The 23,298-nt window shown below is 45.3% G+C and overlaps 1 protein-coding gene across 1 annotated transcript in view; it reads left to right on the top strand.

The window, feature by feature from the left end:
* Positions 1-23,298, top strand: part of LOC132885528 (obscurin-like) — a 607,458-nt gene that overhangs the window by 407,038 nt on the left and 177,122 nt on the right. Inside the window, exons 23-25 of the mRNA XM_060920272.1 lie at positions 1,100-1,366; positions 3,924-4,193; positions 14,668-14,940. Coding sequence (XP_060776255.1) covers positions 1,100-1,366; positions 3,924-4,193; positions 14,668-14,940 — 810 coding nt within the window. The remainder of the gene's footprint in view (positions 1-1,099; positions 1,367-3,923; positions 4,194-14,667; positions 14,941-23,298) is intronic.

The following is a 23,298-nucleotide window of genomic DNA, read 5'->3' on the forward strand; positions in this document are numbered from 1 at the left end:
TCTTAATGTGTTGATCTGTGTTGGCTCACTTTATTTCTTTTTTATTGTCTTTAATTCTTGCTAAAATAGAAACTGACTGATTTTCAGAAAATATTCTCAGTGGTATTTTGTCCCTGACATGGTGAGGATGGATATGAGGATGTGCTTTAATAAAGATTAGAGGTGTATTTTTAGAGACTTTGACCCATTCTTCGAACCCGATGCAACATTTTACAGACTGTGAGAACTGATCCCATCCTGTGGAATGTAGGGAATTACAGCTTAATGTGTAAATCACTGCTTACACGCATAATACTACATATTAAATTATTCAGCTCCAACATAACTGCATGTCGGCTACTTGTTCCTGAGAAGCCCACAGCATTTTTAATGAGCTTTAGTTAGCTAGCTAGCTTGTACCTAGGTATTCATATTTATTGCTCCAAAAACTATTTGCAGCTTACATTCCCCTTGTTTAGGAAATAGGAATCTGTTACATTACTGCTGTAAAGTAATTTCACACTTTCATAGATGAGAAATAATGAGGGACTGATGGACTTTGTGTGAATAAGGTAGAGTGGGAGATACAGATTTCTGCTGTGTTCATATAATTTTAGTGGTGTGTGTGTGTGTGCGTGCACGTCTGTCTCTGTCTGTCTGCTTATGTCAGGCAGCAACACGACTCACTTTTATTGACATTTGGGCAAAATACAAGTGTTCAACAGAAAAAAAGGCATAACATTTCCAGTACATCTTCTGATAAAGACTGTATGTGTAGTGTTGCATTTTGTGTTCCACTTTTCCAAAATCATTTTTAGTCGATACACTCATAAAAATAAAATGGTATAGAGAAGAGAAAGAGACTGAAGATCTGCATAATCACACAGCAGTTATTGTTTGACCTTCAATCTGATCACAGTGAACATTTAAATTTAATATCACTATTTTCATCCTCAACATCTGTCGAGTTTAAAATTCCAAAACAATAGAAAAGTCATCATAAGGTGACGTTGTTTATCTACAGGGCGCGTCATCACAGAGACAGTAATACTGTGTTTCACTGTAGAAGTGATTAGTGCGGTAAAGACTTCACACCCTGAGCTTGTGTTTCATTTAACAGAAAAACCTAAACCTGAACTCAGATCAGGCCTTAAAGGAGCTGCACTGACAGGAAACTCAGTGACTCTGTACTGTACACTGAAGCCGCAGTCTGCTGGATGGAAGTTTTACTGGATCACATCCACACAGAGATCTGAGACTGAATCACACGACTACACCATCAGATCAGTTCGAGTCTCTGATGGAGGTCGGTACAAGTGCAGAGCTGGAAGAGGAAACCCAGTCTACTACACACACTACAGTGATGCACTCTGGGTAAATGTTATTGGTGAGTAAGAGGCTTTCTGTTAAATGATTCTGTACAACACTGAACATATAAACACCATGTGAACAGTGTCACAATACAGCAATATTTAGAAAACTACATACAGAGAACTCTTAACTAAATGATGTTATTAAAGGGAGACGGTGTGATCACGGCTGAGCAGCGCTGGTGTGAGGTGAACTGGTGACACAACACTAGTTTAGATTTGGTAGAAAATATCACCAACAAAACCTGTAAAACTCTTTTAAAGGATATGGGACATGGATTTTTACCTGGGCATAACTATGTATAAAGGACATTCGAAATGCCATCTAAATCACTGCAGGGCGTCAAAAATGTGAAAATCATCACATTATTCAAGTTTTTTTATACATCAGCGTAAAACAAGGATTCGTTAATTAGCTAGGTGGTCACGTGACCCGTGACGCAACAAAAACTTTCCAAGGAGCCAGCGCTTGGGAATCTAATGTAAACAGGTTACCGAAATGGACACCATCGACAGTGATATTCCCGATGTTTCACAGAGATGTGAAGTTAGACCCTATCAATTCGAACCGATAGCTGGAAATTCACATGAACATGGATCTTGTCTTTACTCTGACGGGTCAGATGATTCTGAAAGTGAGAGTTCATTCAGCCCTCATGAAACTGAAAGCGGTCGGCTCGGTAACACTTCCTGGTAAGTTAAAAACAATTCTGCTCAAAGGCTAATGATCTGTTGAAAGAAGTATTATTTTTGTATCATACATTGAAAGTTCATCATAGATCTAGCTAAAGTCCGTTGCAAGCTAGTTTTTTTTTTTTTTTGCTGATATTTTTCGAGATTGATTGAGATACAATGCTTCCAGAGTCCGAGATGAAAACATTCAAAATGGCGAAGCGAGTCAGAATTATGATAATCAATAATTGATACACCCAAAATTATAATACTAATCCTTACCTCGGCTTTCAGTCGCTTAGCGCAGAGGTCTTCAACAGGGGGGTCGCGAAATCGCACCGGATCACTCATATCAACAAAAATATTCCTGCCCTGTCCCCTGGCCTCCGTGCAGGGATGCAAACAGCGCGCCTTTCGGCGGATGCCGCCTTTTTCACGGCTGAATTGCGCAGATCCGATTTAAAAAATAAAAATAAAAAATAGCGATATTAATTCATGAAACATGAAGTATAAGGATGAGAAAAAAACAGTTTAAATCGGGAAGCTGCGCACATTTGTGCAGCCTGGCGTAAATGTGTGCAGCTTCCCGATTTAAACTGTTTTTTTTTTCTCATCCTTATACTTACGGTTTCGTGAATTAATATCGCTCAGTACCCGAGTATTAATGTTGAAAGAATCCTCAGTGAAATGGTCCGAACACAGTTTGTGGGAAACAGTAGGTGCAAAGTTTTTTCAACAGGTGTTCTGTAAAGTTATCCTACCTCTTGGATTTGTCCTACCAAGCCTACTGCGCATGCGTGAAGCCTACTGTGCATGCGCAGGTGAGCCCCCACTTTCCTCAGCTTTGGGTCCTTGGGGAATGCAAAAAAACTTACTCCAGGGCATTTCCCTTTGGAATTATTGCAACCATAAGCAGCACAATACACCATGATGTCCAATGTACTTTAAAGACTATAAAAACAATTTTCTTGTCATCCACTTCTCCATTCATCTACCCGCTTGTGCTGTGCCTGAAAGTTTTTGTGACGTATGATCACGTGACAGCGGCTCTTCCGGTTGCAAAAAATGCATATCAGAAGTCGAGCAGAAATGCCATATAATCATCACGAATATAACGATTTTGCTGAATTTAATAGATGATTTTGTATTTGTTGATGCAATTAATTCATATTTTTAATGGAAAGAAACTGATATAGCGTGCATTTATGTTTCATGTCCCATATCCTTTAACAAGCAGCTCAGAGGCTGTAAAAGGGGCTTCATAAAGTTACTGCTTCAGAAACCTCAACATGTTCGAGTCGAGACCTGCCTGAGTGTGAATGAGTGAAGAGGACGAGGGTCGAACTTTTATACTGAACCCCTGAGTGTAAGAGGCTGTAGAATCTGAAAGAATGAGAGAGTGAGTGTGTATGAGGGGTTATGACGTGATAACAGGTGTGTGTACAGGTGTGTGGTGATGAGTAAGGGTGTGTATTACAGAGCTGTTCTTTTTCTTTTATATTAAATATACCTGTTAACAGGGTAAACAAATGATACTGTCAGTTATTTCTAGCATTATTGTGAATCTTTTCCCTTTAGTTTCTTGTTCCCTTGCTGACACTCAGTGTTCCTAATGATGAATAATCAGGAAAACAGGAGAGCAAACACACTGTCATTCAGACATCAATCAATAGTGAAAAAGATCTACATTTTCAGTCCATTAATCTGATTAATTTCAAATTGTGATCTACATTTAATTCATTAGTAGAGATTGTTAAAATGACTCAGTCCACCTCTGACAGAGTTTAATCATTTACATGTGAGCAGATTTACTGCATTCAGTTTAAAATGTTACTATTCATTTAAATAATGGTGTTGGGAATTAATTCATGCATAAAAACAGTAGTATTTATTTTTCCACAGAGAGTCCTAAACCTGTGGTGATTATAAAGCCTGATAAGGAGGTGTTCAGAGGAGAGAGAGTGACTTTCAGATGTGAGATACCGAGAGGAAGAGACACTGAGTGGACATACAGCTGGAAGAGGAATGATTACACACGCTCATACCGAACAATACAGGAGTTTAGTCTTGATTCAGTAGGAAATGATGACAGCGGTAAATACACCTGCAGTGGGAGGAGAAGTGACTCTCAGAGCTCAGAGACCAGTGATGCTGTTACACTGACTGTATCAGGTGTGTTTTATCCAGGGCTTTGAACCGGAATTTTTTTCCTATTGGTTCGTTCCGAACAGAAACGGAATTTTAACGTTTCCGGTTTTGGGTTCCACCATTAAATAGACGTTCCCGAACCGGTTAGAACAAAAAAATTTCGTTCCCGGAACGGTTAATTACGTTCCCTGTCAGCTGTTTAACAAATGGCTATAAAATTATGTCTCTGTCTCATCCAGCTTAAGCCAAATGTAGGCTAATTCTATTACAACCTTCATTAAATAAGACAAGAAATAATTCAAAACAATTATTATTTCAAATGTTGGTGATTTGGATTCTCAGTATGTCTTCCCATCTACACAAACAGAAAAAGTGCCAAAAATGAAAGATAATTCGTTTAGTGTGTTACCAGAGGCTAGTCAGGCCCTATAGAGGGCTACCGCATGACGTCACCGCGCCGCGAGATTTTGTTAGGCGCCATATTGGAAGTACACATCTATGCAAGTACATACAGACATAAAACAAACTACAGCTGAAATGTAGCCAGGGCCGGTTCTACCCTAATCTAGGCTCGGGTGCAACATCGCGCACCCCCCCCCAAAAAAACCCACCAGTCTAAATCAGGACAACCATCACATAACTATAACTATAAATATTTTATATCAACTATTTTAACTAAATGGGCTATAATAAATAAGCCTGCAGGCAGCCACGGCGGGCTGCCTCAGAAAAGTAACCATTTGTCCTACCTTAAAACTCGTTTTGCATTTTCTGCCTCCTTTTTTGTATTTTCGACCCTCCATTTATTTTCTTTCCTTTTCTGAAAACCCGATTTGTGTCCAGACATTTTGTTCTGCTACCAACGAACTAACTCGTCAGGTCTCGTCTCTCGAGCCCGCGATGATTCCCGTGTGAAGGGCAACAACTGATACATTTTTACAAACAACCAATAGGGAGGTTGCAACATTCAGGCTCTTCTTTGCTCAGACACTCAGTAATGGAGACGTGATGGCAGTCCACCTTCCCGCTCTCTCCATTCAATCAGCGAACGTCACACAGGAAGTGAACCCCAGCGGGTCATAGAAACTTCCGCAGGAGAAGAATGACTATTTGTAGGCTACAGAAACTTTGAGGAACGAAATAAAAACCGGTATTAACCGGTTACCATTATTTTTAATAAGCGTTTCTGTTCCGGAACATAAAAAATAATAAAGTTTCTGGTTTCGTTTCTGTTCCATGTGAAATAGAAAAAGTTCCCGGTTTTCGTTTTCGTTCCTTGAACCGGTTCAAAGCCCTGGTTTTATCTCACATATTTCATTAACATTTTATACTGTGTACATGCATTTTTCACATGTGAAAGAGGACTCTATCACAGACCACTACAGCATTTCATCTTAATTATGAAACATTAATTCCCCCCCAAAAAAAAAATATACACACACACACACACACGCACGCACAGAGATAATTAGTCCCTAGTCAGATTCCATACAGTGACATAACCACACTAGAAAATCATCTCTAACCTGCTGTATGAAATGCTTATCAAACATAATTATTATTATAACCTTTATTTAACCAGGTTTGTCCCATTGAGATCGAAGATCTCTTTTACAGGAGAGACCTGGGCAAGAATGGCAGCAAAAAAACCACAGTTCCATCACATTGTCACCTTAGACATAGACATAAAAATACAAATAAACAACTGAATTTACAAAATCAGGTCAAGATCAAATAAGACAATTTCCATTCAAATAAAACATTTGGGGCAGCATGGTGGTGTAGTGGTTAGCGCTGTTGCCTCACAGCAAGAAGGTCCGGGTTCGAGCCCCGTGGCCGGCGAGGGCCTTTCTGTGCGGAGTTTGCATTTTCTCCCCGTGTCTGCGTGGGTTTCCTCCGGGTGCTCCGGTTTCCCCCACAGTCCAAAGACATGCAGGTTAGGTTAACTGGTGACTCTAAATTGACCGTAGGTGTGAATGTGAGTGTGAATGGTTGTCTGTGTCTATGTGTCAGCCCTGTGATGACCTGGCGACTTGTCCAGGGTGTACCCCGCCTCTCGCCCGTAGTCAGCTGGGATAGGCTCCAGCTTGCCTGCGACCCTGTAGAACAGGATAAAGCGGCTAGAGATAATGAGATGAGAATGAGAACATTTGCACTCATGAAGCCTCGATACAATGGGATTTATCATGGACTTAAATACATTCAGAGATACCAGATTATGGAGTTTGTGCTCTGACTGCAAATTATTCCATGTAGTTGGAGCAGAAAACCTAAAAGCTTTCTTCCCCATTTCTGTTCTAACCCTAGGAACAGTAAAATGTAAAAAGTCCAGAGAACGAAGACTGTAGGCTCTATTATTCAGGATTAAAAGAGATGATAAAGAAGATGGAATCATCTCAAGGATAGCCTTGTAGATAAAGACATACCAATGGCCGAGCCGGCGCGCATATAAAGATGGCCAATTTACTTTAGTGTATAAGACACAGTGATGAGTTAGAGCTCCACAGTTTATGATAAACCTCAGAGCGCCATGATACACACTATCCAGCATGTGGACAGTTTGTATCATGCAGAAACATCTAAGGACATTTATTGGACTTCTCTGTATCTGTTGTCACAAGTTGTTGAATTTTGTGATGCCTGTTGGCTTGTTTATTTTAAACATGTTGCCTTGTGTCTGTCAGCCAGGGATTTTGGGTCGAGTTCCACACTATGGGAGCTAAAAGGAAGCTCTGAGTGAACTGGTGTGTGTGTGTGTGTGTGTGTGTGTGTGTGTGTGTGTGTGTGTGTGTTTTAATTTATATGTAGAAGGAAGCTGCTATTTTGATTGAATTATTGTATTTTTATATGTAACAATTTTTTTTTGTCATAGTATGAATGTTAATTAGTGTGGTGCCAGTGGGGTAAAAAAAAAAAATCTGACTTGAAAGCACAATACACTTTCTCTTTAACTGACAATTTCAGCACAAACACAGGCTGGGGGATTAAACACAGAACTGCTAGAACAGTTAACTTGTCAGCTGTAAATAAGAAACAATGGATTTTTAAATATTCCACAATTGTGAGTTTGTACAAATCTCATAATCGATCTTAATACAGACCTTCATGCAAATTTACCTCCAGGCCTGTTTGGGCTTCATCAAATCTTCTCTACCAGCTGATCGGCCCAATCGCACTGTTATCATTATACTGTTTGAGAAAACAAACAAACAATAAAAAAACCTACTTGTTCATTAATTAATCTAAAAAGTGCTTGTGGAGTTGTTTTGGGAAAAATCTCTACCATGACTTCACTGGATACAAAGTCATGTGATTGACACCTGAAAATGATTTCTTTTTTCTACATGAACACAAATTGCAGATTTAATAAAACAATTTCAACATCAGATGGAGCAAAAAAACACATGGAAAAAGTAAAACTAAAACTAAATACAACTCACTTCAGATCAGTCGTGACTTTCATAAATATGAAGATAAAATGTTCTTTATCTAAAGAGCTGCACACATACTTTCAAGAAACGTCATTCCACTGTAGCTTTTTCAGTAAATGTTGAATCAGAAAGCAGAGAGAGGACAAGACTAATTCTTATTTTGTAAAGATAAAAGCAGCTCTGATCTGCTGATAATTTTATATCAACAGAAAAACCCAAACCGACTGTGAGTGTGAATCCCCAGGCCTGTCTGGTTTTCATCAAATCTTCTGCACCTGATAATTGGGTTGATCGCACTGTCATCATTCTACTGGTTTATAAAAAAACTATTGGATTATTAATTGTTCACTAAAAAGTTCTTGTAGATTTGTTTTGGAAAAGATCTCTATCATGGCTTCACTGGAAACAAAGTCATGTTATTGACGCCTGAAAAGGATTTATTTTTTATATATGAACACAAAGGTGCAGATTTAACAAAACAAGTGAAAAATATAAAGTGTATTCTGTATAGAACTGCTTTAAACATGTACACGTAATGTGGGTTTGCCGATTTCTCTGATAAACATACAGTACATCCTTTATTAAAGAAAACGCTAGTTACGAATGTAACTGTGGTTCTATGAATGCCGGATGACCGCCAGAGGCGGCACAGCCTGTGGATGATATCCTTCGCGTAGCGCAAGTCGAGACTTATACCAACAAAGAAGTCGCGATGACGTACCTCATGCATAAGAGGCACTGCAGCACGTCATTCGTCCTCGGAAAACTTCTCGCGGTTGCGATGTCCGAGTGACTGGGAACTCTGGCGGTCATCCGGCATTCATAGAACCACAGTTACATTCGTAACTAGCGTTCTATTTCATGCCTCCTGACCGCCAGAGGCGGCACAGCCTGTGGATGACTAATACCAGCACTGTCATGAGGACGAGTATGTCAATCCATAATTGAAAGAATGGCAGGCCCAAGGCTTGTAGGTGATGCCACATTTACCCTATAAAACCTGGTGAATGTTGAAGGGCCAGACCATGTTGCTGCTGCACAGATGTCAGATAGCGGGGTTCCCCTCAGAGCTGCCCATGAGGTAGCCAAGCTCCTGGTGTTGTGGCACATTACACTGCCCACTGGTAGGGAATCAGCTGACTTGTGTGCAAGGGAAATCACCTCGCAAATCCAATGTGAGAGGCGCTGTTTAGATACAGGCGAGCCAATTGCACCACCTCCATAAGTGACAAACAGTTGGTCTGACCGTCTTGTGGCTTCGGTCCGAGACACATAGTGCCTCAAGGCTCGCACAGGGCATAGGTCTAGACGGTCCTCATAAGAAGCAAGCTCAATGGATTGGTTAATAAAGGATGGAGATAGAACCTTCGGCAGAAAGGCTGGGTTTGGCCATAGCGTAACGCCAGATAGATTTGGTCCCCATCTCATACAATCTGGGCTGACTGAGAGTGCGTGTAACTCACTCACACGTTTTGCCGAGACCATAGCTAAGAGAAAAACGGTCTTCAAGGAAACCCATCTCATGTCCGCTTCAGCCAATGGTTCGAAAGGGGCCTGGCACAGAGAGTCTAGTACGCGATGCAAATCCCACTGAGGGCTGCGAGGGGCTCTGTAGGGGTGGAGGCGTCTAGCGCCCCTAAGAAAGTTGCGGATGAGACTATGTGCACCAATAGTCGCACCCTCCACTTTATCATGCCTCGCAGAGATAGCTGCTACATAGACTTTCACGGTAGATGGGGATTTACCCTCATCAAGCAGTTTCTGTAGAAACTTGAGCAGTACGGGTATAGGACAACCCGTGGGAGAAACGCTTACGGTCTCACACCACGTCTTGAACAATTTCCAGCGGTTGTCATACAACGACCTAGTTGAGGGGGCCCTCGCGTTCTCTAAGGTATTGATGACCGCTGGGTCAAACTCTAACAGGGGGTTGTCGGGCCCAAGGGCCACACCCACAGCTGGAGACATTCCGGGCAGGAGTGCCAAACTTTGCCCTCCATCTGAGACAGTAGGTCCCTTCTGAGCGGTAGTTGCCACGGAGTTCCGGTCAGCAGGGAATGAAGCACAGCAAACCACGGTCTCGCTGGCCATCGCGGAGCCACCAGCAGAACACGGTGACAGCACTGGCGTATCCGAAGTAGCACCTCCAGAAGGAGGGGAATCGGTGGAAAGGCATACAGCAGTTCATCCGGCCACTCGTGTGCCATGGCGTCCAAGCCCAGTGCTTCGTCCTCCTGTGTGCGAGAGAACCACTTTTGGCAGTGTGTGGACTCTTTGCTGGCAAACAGGTCCACCGCTGCTGTGCCAAAGCGATCCCAAACCTGCTGTACCACCTGTGGGCTCAGGCGCCACTCCCCCGGGTCGAGGCGTTGTCTCGACAGGGAGTCTGCCACCGCATTCAGTTTCCCTGGCAAGTGGACTGCCCTGAGGGATGCCAGCCTGGGGAAGGCCCACTTCAGTAGAGATTGAGTTAAGCGAAAAGCAGTGGGGGATCGTGTTCCCCCCTGGTGGTTGATGTTGTACACCGTCGTCACATTGTCTGATCTGACAAGTACGTGGCGCCCCTGTAGGTATGGCATAAGGTGTTTTAGAGCCAGGTGTACTGCTCTGATTTCGAGGAGATTGACGTGTTCGCCCATCTCTTCTTTGCTCCACAACCCACTGACTGCTCTGTGTTGCCATACTGCGCCCCACCCTGTAAGAGAGGCGTCTGTAGTCACAATCTCCCTGTGTGTGGGTGCTGCACCAAGAGGAACACCTGATGTTAAAAAGGTCTCCTTCCGCCATGGGCTGAGGGCAGACATGCAATGTTCTGTAATAAGAACGGGTGTCTTCCTGTGACGGGTCACGTCGAGGCTGAGGCCAATCAGCCATATTTGCAGAGGCCGGAGTTCCAGTAGACCCAAGGGGAGGATCTGGGCTGCTGCTGTGAGCATACCCTGGAGCCGCAGTAGTATTCTGAAACGTAGTCTTCGTCCCACCCGTACTCGTGACAGTAGTGAAGTGATGTCCGCTACACGCCGGCTGGTCAAGGACGCGGACATTGTCTGTGAGTCTAGGATCATGCCAATGAATTGAGCCGATTGGCTCGGGATAAGTGTGCTCTTTTCTAAATTGATTGTCAGTCCCAGTTCTGAGACATGGCTCTGCAGTGTTGCTATATCTGCTAGGCTGCGTTCCCTCGTCGGGGAACAGACTAACCAGTCGTCCAGGTATGGTAGAATCCTCATACCTGACTCCATGAGGGGGGACAGTACTGCCTGTATGCATCTCGAGAAGACTCTGGGTGACAGAGCGAGGCCGAACGGGAGTACCCTGAATTGGAACAGACGGCCCTGGAAGGCAAAGCGGAGGAACCGACGATGTGCTGGTGCCACCGGGATATGAAAGTAGGCGTCTTTCAAATCCAGGGTAGTAAACCATTCCGCTGGGGAGATTACCTTCAGAACGTCTGCTGTGTGCAGCATCTTGAATGGCATTTTCTTTAGGTACTTGTTTAAGCCCCGAAGGTCTAGAATTGGGCGGAAACCGCCGTCTTTTTTTGGAACGACAAAATAAACTGAACAGAAGCCGTTGAAAGTAGGAGAACACTCTACTTCCTCTATGGCCCCTTTCTGCAGAAGAACGGTTATCTCCGACTGGAGAACCAGAGATCTTGTTGAACTTTTTACAATTGTGGGCCTGAGACGGGCCCTTGGAGGGGGCCGACGTCTGAACTGCAGTCTGTAACCCTCTGACACTGTTTTTAGAACCCATGGGTCGCGAACGATTCTGGCCCATGCGGCCAGTTGAGTCTCTGTGTACAGTCCAACCGTCGGCCCGGGGCCTTCAGCGGGGAGTGCGATTGAGCTTCGCTCCACTGTTAGTGGGGGTGGAGTGGGGCATGGGATATGCCTGGCGGCGAAAGGGTGCAGAGCCCCTGGGGGCCTGTCTGTTCTCCCTTTGCCGTTGAGGTGCCGCGCGCTGGGGGGATGAGAATTCCCGCCGTAGTGCTGGGGGCTGCGGTGCTCGGAAGCGAGTCACCTGTGATAAGCCCACCTGCTGTTTCCGTGTTTCCGAAACTAGGGCGCGGCGTTCCAGAGCGTCCTTAGCGGCTGGCCCGAACAGTTGGCCAGGTATGAGGGGCAGCTCCCGTAGGGTGGCTCTGCACGCGTCCGGGAGCGGCGTTTGCGAAAGCCAGACCTGGCGGCGAGCGCGCACTAATACCGCCATCAGACGCCCTAACTCCTGGGTCATGAAGCCCACGCCCTGTAGGGTGGCTTCAATTGCCTCACGTACAGCCGGATCTGAGTCTGCCTTCAGCAGGGAAGACTGCGCGGCCAGAAGAAGGTGAGAAATCGTATTGTCGATCCTTCCGATGCGCGCCGCATGATTGTAGGCTCGAACAAGATCATCGTCTGTGCGCCTACAGGCCTTGCTTGGACAGCATACCTGGGGACGTACTGCCTCGTCTGGGGAGACCACCAGAGACGCCACACAGGGATCCACTGCTGGCATTGTATCCAATCCAAACAGGCCTGCATCAGCCATGTTACTCATAGCGCGTGCCACAGAGGTGGGGTGGGAACGTGCAGCTGCAGTTTTAAACGCCATCTGGAACTCGTCCACAAAGGCGTCACATTTTGGGATGATGGAGGAGGCGTCCACCGAGGGCTGCCTGAAGTAGGCGCTCACACCAGTGTTAGATTGCAGCGGCTGTAGCCCACGTTGTACTAGCGCCGCAGTAATTGCGGCCAGCAAGGATTGGGGGCCGAGAGTCCTGCCATCCCCATTTTTGTCGGAAAAAACGCTGGAGGGGGCATCGTCAGAGGAAATGCCCGAGCGAGGAGAGCCAGGCAGCTCAAGGGAATCGTCTTCCACTGGATTAAAGAGAGAGTCAGTGGCGGCAGTGGAGAGTGTATCGTCCTCCACGTCTGGCTCCTCTCAGGTAGGCAGGGTGGGAGCAGTAGCCAGGGTACCACCTGCTGGTGGCATGGTCTGCATGTTTGCCTGAGGGGGTTGGAACTGAAGCAGTAACGTCTCTATTCGGCTTACAGCCGAGGAGAGATCGTCCACCCGTTTGTTGAGCACAGAAGTGGAGTGCGATTTCGCCTTCTTGGCTGGCTGCGCAGCCTGAAGGCCTGTGCTGCCGCGTTTTACGGCTTTGTGGGCACCTGCGGCAATATGCTCGGTTGTCGAGAGCAGCGCGTCACTTTTGGCCAATAACTCGGTAAGTCTGGCCTCTCTTACCGTGAGCGGTAGGACGGCACAGCTTGGGCAAGGGTTCGTCAAAGCTGAACGAAGGTGAGCGGTGCCTAGACAAGACGGGCATTCTAAATGACCGTCCTCAGATGCAAGTGGTGCAAAGCACGTTTTGCATGTGAGGGAAAGGACATCCATCATAGCGCAACTAACGCGAACCCAAACTAACACACGACGCAATAACAATAATGTAGATCAAACACCGAATACACAATGCTAATACGAGTGACAGGGCTAACGAGTTGGCTAGCTAGCTAGTCAGTCACGGGGAGAGCCACCGTGCTAACTAGGGAATACACCACACTTGTCAACAAAACGGGGAAAACCACCGCGGGGATGTGAGTGTGTGTGTGCGGGGGTGAACACGGGGTGAACCACCGTGCACTTCTGATCACGGGAAAAGCCTCCGTGTGCTTACCTTTCTTGTTCCTTTCCTTCTTTTTATTTTTTTTTTTCTTTAGAATATAAATTCCTTCACGGGGGAACCGCCGTACAGGATTCCGGTAATCCGGTAATTAACTTGGGATGCTCGAATCAAGCGCGAGAAGAATAAGAGGATGAATGACGTGCTGCAGTGCCTCTTATGCATGAGGTACGTCATCGCGACTTCTTTGTTGGTATAAGTCTCGACTTGCGCTACGCGAAGGATATCATCCACAGGCTGTGCCGCCTCTGGCGGTCAGGAGGCATGAAATAGAACAAGTTTAGCTCATGTTTACGAGTTACATGAACTAAAGGCACAGTAACTTATTGTAATAAAACTTCACTTCACATAAAACTTCAGCCACAGTCAGGAGGTTAGAGATGCAGGAATGAAGTGTTTAGGTGTTTGAATTGTAAACGTATTCTGCAGGTAAACTGAAGTGATGGAGCTCTTTTTGAGATTATAGAACACAATCTTACACTACCATTCAAAAGTTTGGGGGCACTTTGAAATTTCCTTATTTTTGAAAGAAAAGCACTGTTCTTTTCAATGAAGATCACTTTAAACTAATCAGAAATCCACTCTATACATTGCTAATGTGGTAAATGACTATTCTAGCTGCAAATGTCTGGTTTTGGTGCAATATCTCCATAGGTGTATAGAGGCCCATTTCCAGCAACTATCACTCCAGTGTTCTAATGGTACAATGTGTTTGCTCATTGCCTCAGAAGGCTAATGGATGATTAGAAAACCCTTGTACAATCATGTTAGCACAGCTGAAAACAGTTTAGCTCTTTAGAGGAGCTATAAAACTGACCATCCTTTGAGCAGATTGAGTTTCTGGAGCATCACATTAAATGCTCAAAATGGCCAGAAAAATGTCTTGACTATATTTTCTATTCATTTTACAACTTGTGGTGGTAAATAAAAGTGTGACTTTTCATGGAAAACACAAAATTGTCTGGGTGACGACAAACTTTTGAACGGTAGTGTATAAATATTAAACATGTGAAACAACCGTGAGAGATTGCCCTCGTTATTTATGATTTGAAATTTGGAAAAAATATTCTACTTCTGTTTTATTTTGAATAATATCCACTAAAAGAGTAATGTGTATGAAAAGAATGTGTCATTATTGCACAGCATCTGGGTTTGTGTTCATCAAGAAGAAAGAAGTCATTCACTTGTGTAAATCATCTTATTCACTTCTTAAGTTATTTACTAATTAAACCACACAATGCTGATGAATAGAAGAATCACGTCATGTATGGACCTGCTATTGGTCTAATGTTTGGTTCTAATCTTTTGATCATCACAGGGACAGCAATGTTTTCACTCTGTAGAGGTGATTAGTACAGTAAATATTATATTACTCCTGAACTGTATGTTTCATCTCGAGCAGAAAAACCTAAACCTGAACTCACATCAGACCTTAAAGGAGCTGCACTGACAGGAATCCCAGTGACACTGTACTGTACACTGAAGCCACAGTCTGCTGGATGGAATTTTTACTGGAACACATCAACACAGAGCTCTGAGACTGAAACAGAATCAGGCCACTATGTCATCAGACCAGTTCGTGTCTCTGATGGAGGCCAGTACAGCTGCAGAGCTGGAAGAGGAAACCCAGTCTACTACACACACTACAGTGATGCACTCTGGGTAAATGTTACTGGTGAGTATGTGACTGCACTGGACAGAACATGTTAACAGTAGAGTTGGGTAATAACACATGGTAAATTACACTGCCAGACCAAAAAAGGTGCACACTACTATTTTGTTGGACCACCTTTCGCTTTCATTATGGTGCACATTAGCTGTGACATTGTTTCAACAATCATTTGCAACATCACAACATTTATTTCCATTCAGTCTTTTACAAATTTTTAGCCTCGATCTTGTATTGATGATGGGGGAATTGAACCACTCTGTAAAGTCTTCCCCAGCGCATTACATTAATGGCACTTAGCCATGTACAACATACCCAGAGCAGGCTGGGGAGCGGTTGGGGTTAAGTACCTTGCTCAAGGGCACTTCAGGCATTCCTGCTGATCCAGAGAATCAAACTGGTGACCTTTTGGTCCCAAAGCTGAGTCTCTAACCATTAGGCTATGGCTTCCCAAATGTGGTTAAGCTCAGGACTCTGTGGTGGCCAATTCATGTGTGAAAATGATTCCTCATGCTTCCTGAGCCACTCTCTCACAGTTTCAGCCTGATGAATCCTGCCATTGTCGTTCTGGAATATGCCTGTGCCATCAGGGAAGAAAATATCCAATTATGATCAATTCAGCCACTTCCCTTCTTACCCTGACATGCCCCATGCTCAGGAATAAATCTGGACTCAGTAGACCACATGACCTGTTTCCATTGCTCCAGAGTCCAATATTTATGCTCCCTCGCAAACTGGAGCCTTTTCTTCTGATTAGCCTCATTAACAAGTCGTGTTCTTATGGCCACACTGCTGTTTAGTCCCAATCCTGTGAGTTCTTATTGCATTGTATGTGGAGATGCTTCTACTTTCACTGTTAAACATAGCCATGAGGCTACTGTTGATTTTTTTTTTTTTACTGTTTTAATGATCTTAAATAAGTGTTTAATTGATTTCTGATCACAGTCAAGAGTTTTTTTCTGACCACATTTCTTTCTCAAAGTTGATGGTTCATCACTATCCTTCCTGGTTTTAATCATGTGTTGTACAGTTCTTAACCCAATTCCAGTAATTGCAGCAGTCTCTTTAGTTGTTTTCTTTGCTTGATTCAGGCCAGTAATTTAACCCTTCTGAACCATAGTAACACCTTTTCCATGACCATGACACGGTTGTTTAAGAAATGAGAAGCTACTCACTGCATCAGTTCACGTTAAACAAATTGTTGACATCTGAAACAATATTAATCACTGCAATAATTATCCAACTCTTAGGTATTTGCTTGTTTAAATCCAAACAATGACATTTTGTGGATCAACAGTGTATACATACACAGGAACATACACATAGAGAACAAAAAAATTTTCCCCAGGATCATGCTCAAGTGTGAATGAGTTGAAGAGGAGGAGGTTTGAACTTTTATACTAAACATCGAGTGTAAAAAAATAAAATAAAATAAAAAATAATAATAATAAAAGCAGAATCTGAAAGAGTGAGAAAGATTAGAGAGTTATTGTGAGGTGTTATGAATTGATAACATGTATGTGTCTGTATTATGAGTGAAAAAAAAAATGTCTGTGTTTTTGTGATTTAGCTCTGATTCAGTGCAGCACTTTAAAATGAAAGTGACTTTTCACCAGTGTTGTAGTCGAGTCACTAAACCTCGAGTCCGAGTCCAGTCTCAAGTCCCCAGTGTTCAAATCTGAGTATTTGCCCATTCTTTTGTGTGAACGTTTATTAATTTAATTTAAAAAAAAAAAAGCTTGGAATAAAAAAAAATTGCCCAAAAACGTAAAGTAGTTTCAATTATTAATTACCACATTTTATATGTAATGCTTAATGACAATACAATATTTTAACATTTTTAACACTTTATATTTTGTTTCTGAGTAAAAAAACAAAACAAAAAAACACGAATGCCTATATCGGGGCCGTGCATTGCAAAGAAGCTCTTCGTAATGTCAGGCCTAGAAATTCAGATATTTTTTTCACCAGCCAGCCGGACTAGTTACCTTCTAAAGTAACTCGCCAAACAGAAAATCAACTAGCCAAAATTTGTTCATGTATGAATTTTACTTCTGTCAAAAATAACGCAAAAGAGAGTAGTTACCATTGTTCATGACTAATGTGCATTTATTTCAAGACCCAAGTATTTTGATACTGTTGTTAAATACATAAGGGAACAACACAGAGCACCATAATATAATCTCGTCTCGTCTTCTTCCGCTTTATCCGGGACCGGGTCGCGGAGGCAGCAGTCTAAGCAGGGAAGCCCAAACTTCCCTTTCCCCAGACACCTCGGCCAGCTCCTCGGGAAGAACACCGAGGCGTTCCCAGGCCAGCCGAGAGACATAGTCCCTCCAGCGTGTCCTGGGTCTTCCCCGGGGCCTCCTCCCGGGGGGACATGCCTGGAACACCTCCCCAGGGAGGCGTCCAGGAGGCATCCGAAAAAGATGCCCGAGCCACCTCAGCTGATTCCTCTCGATGTGGAGCAGCAGCGGCTCTACTCCGAGCTCCTCCCGAGTGACTGTGCTTCTCACCCTATCTCTAAGGGAGCGCCCAGCCACCCTGCGAAGGAAACTCATTTCGGCCGCTTGTATCCGCGATCTTGTCCTTTCGGTCATTACCCAAAGCTCATGACCATAGGTGAGAGTCGGAACGTAGATCGACCGGTAAATTGAGAGCTTCGCCTTTTGGCTCAGCTCCTTCTTCACCACAACGGACCGGTAAAGCGACCGCATCACTGCGGAGGCTGCACCGATCCGCCTGTCGATCTCACGCTCCATCCTTCCCTCACTCGTGAACAAGATCCCGAGATACTTAAACTCCTCCACTTGAGGCAGAACTTCTCCACCAACCTGGAGAGGGCAAGCCACCCTTTTCCGGTCGAGAACCATGGCCTCGGACTTGGAGGTGCTGATTCTCATCCCAGCCGCTTCACACTCGACTGCAAACCGCCCCAGTGCATGCTGAAGGTCCTGGTTTGAAGAAGCCAACAGGACAACATCATCCGCAAAAAGCAGAGATGAAATCCTGTGGTTCCCAAACAGGATTCCTTCTGGCCCCTGGCTGCGCCTAGAAATTCTGTCCATAAAAATTATGAACAGAACCGGTGACAAAGGGCAGCCCTGCCGGAGTCCAACATGCACTGGGAACAGGTCTGACTTACTGCCGGCAATGCGAACCAGACTCCTGCTCCGTTCGTACAGGGACCGGACAGCCCTTAGCAAAGAGCCCCGAACCCCATACTCCCGAAGCACCCCCCACAGAATACTACGGGGGACACGGTCGAATGCCTTCTCCAGATCCACAAAGCACATGTGGACTGGTTGGGCAAACTCCCATGAACCCTCGAGCACCCTATGAAGGGTATAGAGCTGGTCCAGTGTTCCGCGACCAGGACGAAAACCGCATTGTTCCTCCTGGATCCGAGGTTCGACTATTGGTCGAATTCTCCTCTCCAGTACCCTGGAGTAAACCTTCCCTGGGAGGCTGAGAAGTGTGATTCCCCTATAATTGGGGCACACTCTCCGGTCCCCTTTCTTAAAAAGAGGGACCACCACCCCAGTCTGCCACTCCAGAGGCACTGTCCCTGACCGCCACGCGATGTTGCAGAGGCGTGTCAACCAAGACAGCCCCACAACATCCAGAGACTTGAGATACTCAGGGCGGATCTCATCCACCCCCGGTGCCTTGCCACCGAGGAGCTTGCAAACCACCTCAGTGACTTCGGCTTGGGTAATGGATGAGTCCACCTCTGAGTCATCAGCCTCAGTCTCCTCAGTGGAAGACATGACGGTGGGATTGAGGAGATCCTCAAAGTATTCCTTCCACCGCCCGACAATGTCCCCAGTCGAGGTCAACAGCTCCCCACCCGCACTGTAAACAGTGTTGGCAGAGTACTGCTTCCCCCTCCTGAGGCACCGGACGGTTTGCCAGAATTTCTTCGAGGCCGACCGATAGTCCTTCTCCATGGCCTCCCCGAACTCCTCCCAGTTCCGAGTTTTTGCCTCCGCAACTGCCCGAGCTGCAGCACGCCTGGCCTGCCGATACCCGTCAGCTGCCTCGGGAGTCCTGGAGGTTAACATGGCCCGATAGGACTCCTTCTTCAGCTTGACGGCATCCCTTACTTCTGGTGTCCACCACCGGGTTCGGGGATTGCCGCCACGACAGGCACCGGAGACCTTGCGGCCACAGCTCTGAACAGCTGCGTCCACAATGGAGGTAGAGAACATGGTCCACTCAGACTCAATGTCCCCCGCCTCCCTCGGAAGCTGGGAAAAGCTCTCCCGGAGGTGGGAGTTAAAGACCTCCCCGACAGAGTGCTCGGCCAGACGTTCCCAGCAGACCCTCACCATACGTTTGGGCCTGCCAGGTCTGTCCAGCTTCCTCCTCCGCCAGCGGATCCAACTCACCACCAGGTGGTGATCAGTTGACAGCTCAGCCCCTCTCTTCACCCGAGTGTCCAAGACATAGGGCCGGAGATCAGATGAAACGACTACAAGGTCTATCATTGACCTCCGACCTAAGGTGTCCTGGTGCCACGTGCACTTATGGACACCCCTATGCTCGAACATGGTGTTCGTTATGGACAAACCATGACTAGCACAGAAGTCCAATAACAAAACACCACTCGGGTTCAGATCGGGGAGGCCGTTCCTCCCAACCACGCCCCTCCAGGTGTCACTGTCATCTCCCACGTGAGCATTGAAGTCCCCCAGTAACACAATGGAGTCCCCAGTCTGAGCACTCCTCAGTACCTCTCCCAGGGACTCCAAGAAGGCCGGATACTCTATACTGCTATTTGGGCCATAGGCACAAACAACAGCAAGAGCCCTCTCCCCAATCCGAAGGCGCAGCGAGGCGACCCTCTCGTTCACTGGGGTAAACTCCAACACATGGCGGCTGAGCTGGGGAGCTATAAGCAAGCCCACACCAGCCCGCCGCCGCTCACCACGGGCGACTCCAGAGAAGTGGAGAGTCCAGCCCCTCTCGAGGAGCTGGGTTCCAGAGCCCAAGCTGTGCGTGGAGGTGAGCCCGACTATCTCTAGCCGGTACCTCTCAACCTCCCGCACAAGCTCAGGCTCTTTCCCCCCCAGCGAAGTGACATTCCATGTCCCAACAGCCAGCCGCTGTGTCCGGGGATCAGGTCGTCGAGGCCCCTGCCTTCGACTGCCACCCAATCCACATTGCACCAGTCCCCTACTGCTACCTCTGTGGGTGGTGAACCCACAGGAGGTCGGGCCCACGTCAGCTCTTCGGGCTGAGCCCGGCCGGGCCCCATGGGCAAAGGCCCGGCCACCAAGCGCTCGCATACGAGCCCCAACCCCGGGCCTGGCTCCAGGGTGGGGCCCCGGCTGCGTCATCCCGGGCGACGTCACGGTCCTCGGATTTTTCTCCATAGGGGTTTTGGTGAACTGCTCTTAGTCTGGCCTGTCACCTAGGACCTGTCTGCCTTGGGAAACCCTGACAGGGGCATAATGCCCCCGACAACATAGCTCCTAGGATCATTCAAGCACACAAACCCCTCCACCACAATAAGGTGGCAGTTCAAGGAGGGGACCATAATATAATATCAACAAATAATAATATATTGGAAAACTTGGCAACTTGGTGTATGAGTATTGAAAATAAATATACTTACTATCATGACTATAGCACCCAAAATATGTCCAACATGCTTTCTGTATTAACCATTTATGAGAGAGAAAGCATTAGGAGCTTCATATTGACTAGGAATCAACTTGAAAAAAATGAATTATTCCATAAAAATCGTATCGCAGCCAAGGCCTACACTGCTCCTACATTTGCTGATAAGTCCTTTGTCGTTTCTCCTTCTCGTATGCTTTATCGGCGGCCTTTTTCTCCTCTTCAGACCGAGGTCGCTTTGTCCCCGTCTCTGGCGGTTTCTGTACGCCTTTCAGAAAATTCCACATTGCAACTTAGCTTTGGCAGATGTAGATGTAAACAACAAAAAAACACACGTGTTTAAATGGGCGATAATGTGGACACATCTATTGAATTTGATAACGTGATATGGCAGCGGGGGCGTGGCCAAGCGTCGGTCTGTGAATGGAGGGTGGAGTCAGGGAAGGTAAGTGGTGGAATCATTGCACCTGATGGGGATTAACCTGTGCTTGTGTGTCTTCCCCAGTGACCGTGCCCTTTAAAAGGAGAGGAGAGCAGAGAAAGGGAGCTCTCTCTCCCCAACCAGAACACGTGTGTGTGTGTGTGTGTGTGTGTGTGTGTGTGTGTGTGTGCGCGCGGCTGGGAAGTGATAAAAGGCTGAAAAGCTAGCAATAAATAGTTCATTGAGAACTCAGTTCTGGCCTGCCGTGCTTCTGTGCTCCACCCACCTGGTCCAATACTACACGTGATTACCACGATATTCAACGAGATGCGTTATATGCATGCGCAGTAGTGAAAAACCGACAGCCTGACTCGTACACGATATGATTCGGAATTCTTCGGTATTTTCCGTCCTGCCGATAAACACATCGATTAACACAGACACGGCACGCGCTTAATATGTGGCGGCTTTAGTTGACGGTGTGTCTGAATCTTCACTTCATATATATTTATTTTCAACTAGCCAGCCGGGCTGGCTAGTGACAGGAATTACCCGCCAAATGACAAATTAAGTCACCTCGGGTGACGGGACCACCGTGAATTTCGAGCCCTGGTAATGTTGTTATTAAGACTCCTTCTGACGAGTGAGTTTGTGAAAACTGTATATAGAGACATCGTTTGTTGCTGAAGAGAGTCTCTCAACTCTCTCTTTAGCCCTAAAGGGCAACGTTATTAAGAAACCTACCCCAGAATGGCAGGCAAAATCGTAAAACAGTGAAACAGGCAATTGTTGACTCCGCAGAATCAAAGATGAGAAGCAGGAAATCGGGGATCAGGAAACCAAACAAGGAAATAAAGCTCGGTAATATGTCAGTCACCCAAATCAATACTTTGCAAAGTAAGTGTTTTTTCACAGTTTGTATATCAGCGCGCTGATTGCGCCTTAATATTATGCAAGTGCAAGTCATTTATGGTGCGCATGCGCTGTCCGGAGTGCGCCCAAAAGTCTATCTGATGCACGCACCAAGGCGCACAGGTGTGACACACTTTCACGAAATTAGTGTAAACATTTATGTAGATATAAATATCTCATGCCAAATTATTATGGCATGTTACAAAATAGAAAGAAAAAATCCGAGCCCTCGTCTCCAATTGCCGAGTCCGAATGCAAGTCTGAGTCATCAGTGCTCAAGTCCAAGTCGAGTCACGAGTCCTTAAAATTAGGGCACGAGTCGGACTCGAGAACTACAAGCCTGCTTTTCACTCAGTAAATTATTGTCATTTCTAGGATCTTTTATGCTGTATGTATAGATTAATCTATTATCTTCTTTACAGCGCACTGCGATTTTTAATGTCGTTTAATGCTTACATTTGGAGTAAAATATAAAAGTGACATAAATTGAAATATAATAATATTAATATATTTATTATCATGTGAATCTCCTCCAGTGTCTCTGATCATCAGTCCCAGCAGAACTCAACACTTCACTGCTGACTCTCTCTCACTGAGCTGTGAGGACCAGAGTGACTCTACTGGATGGACAGTGAGACGATACACACACAATGAGACACCGTTCAATTGTTCATATTCAGGATCTACATGTAACATCAGCTCCCTCTCTACATCACACACTGGAGTTTACTGGTGTCAGTCTGAATCTGGAGGACACAGTGATCCTGTCAACATCACAGTGCACTGTGAGTCGTTTTATCAGTTCTCATCAGCAGTATTTAATACACAAACCAGACCATTAAAAAAGTATTGTTATATTAAAAAAGGAAATCTTATTTGTAATATCACAAGAAAAAAAAAATTAGTATGAACCCAGGATATTTCATGTTTTGTCAACTTCATTTCATTTGTTATACATCCATTCCTGAGTTTCAGGCCTGCAACACAGTCCAAAAAAGTTGGGACGGAGTAAATTAGGGGGAGTAATGAGATGAAACAGTTAAATAATGATGTGATTTGAAACAGGTGATTATAATCATGATTCGGTACAAAATCAGTTTCCAGGAAAGGCTGAGTCTGTGAGGAGCAAAGATTGTCGACAAATGGGTGAGAAAAATATTGATGTTTAAAAACTATGTTTGTTTTTGTTAAAAACTATCTATGTTCCTCAAAGAAAGATAGGAAGTGGTCTGGATATGGGCTTTGGAATGCCTGTGACTTCTGGTCACAGCACTTCATCAAGGGCCGTCATTCGTCTTCAAGACGACATCTCTTCCAGGGATATTTCAACAGGACAAAGCAAAACCGTATTCTGCACACATTACAAAGGTGTGGCTGCGGAAGAAGAGGGTGTGTCCCCTCTGTCC

Source organism: Neoarius graeffei, chromosome 1 (genome assembly GCF_027579695.1).
Source record: "Neoarius graeffei isolate fNeoGra1 chromosome 1, fNeoGra1.pri, whole genome shotgun sequence".
Lineage (NCBI taxonomy): Eukaryota > Metazoa > Chordata > Actinopteri > Siluriformes > Ariidae > Neoarius > Neoarius graeffei.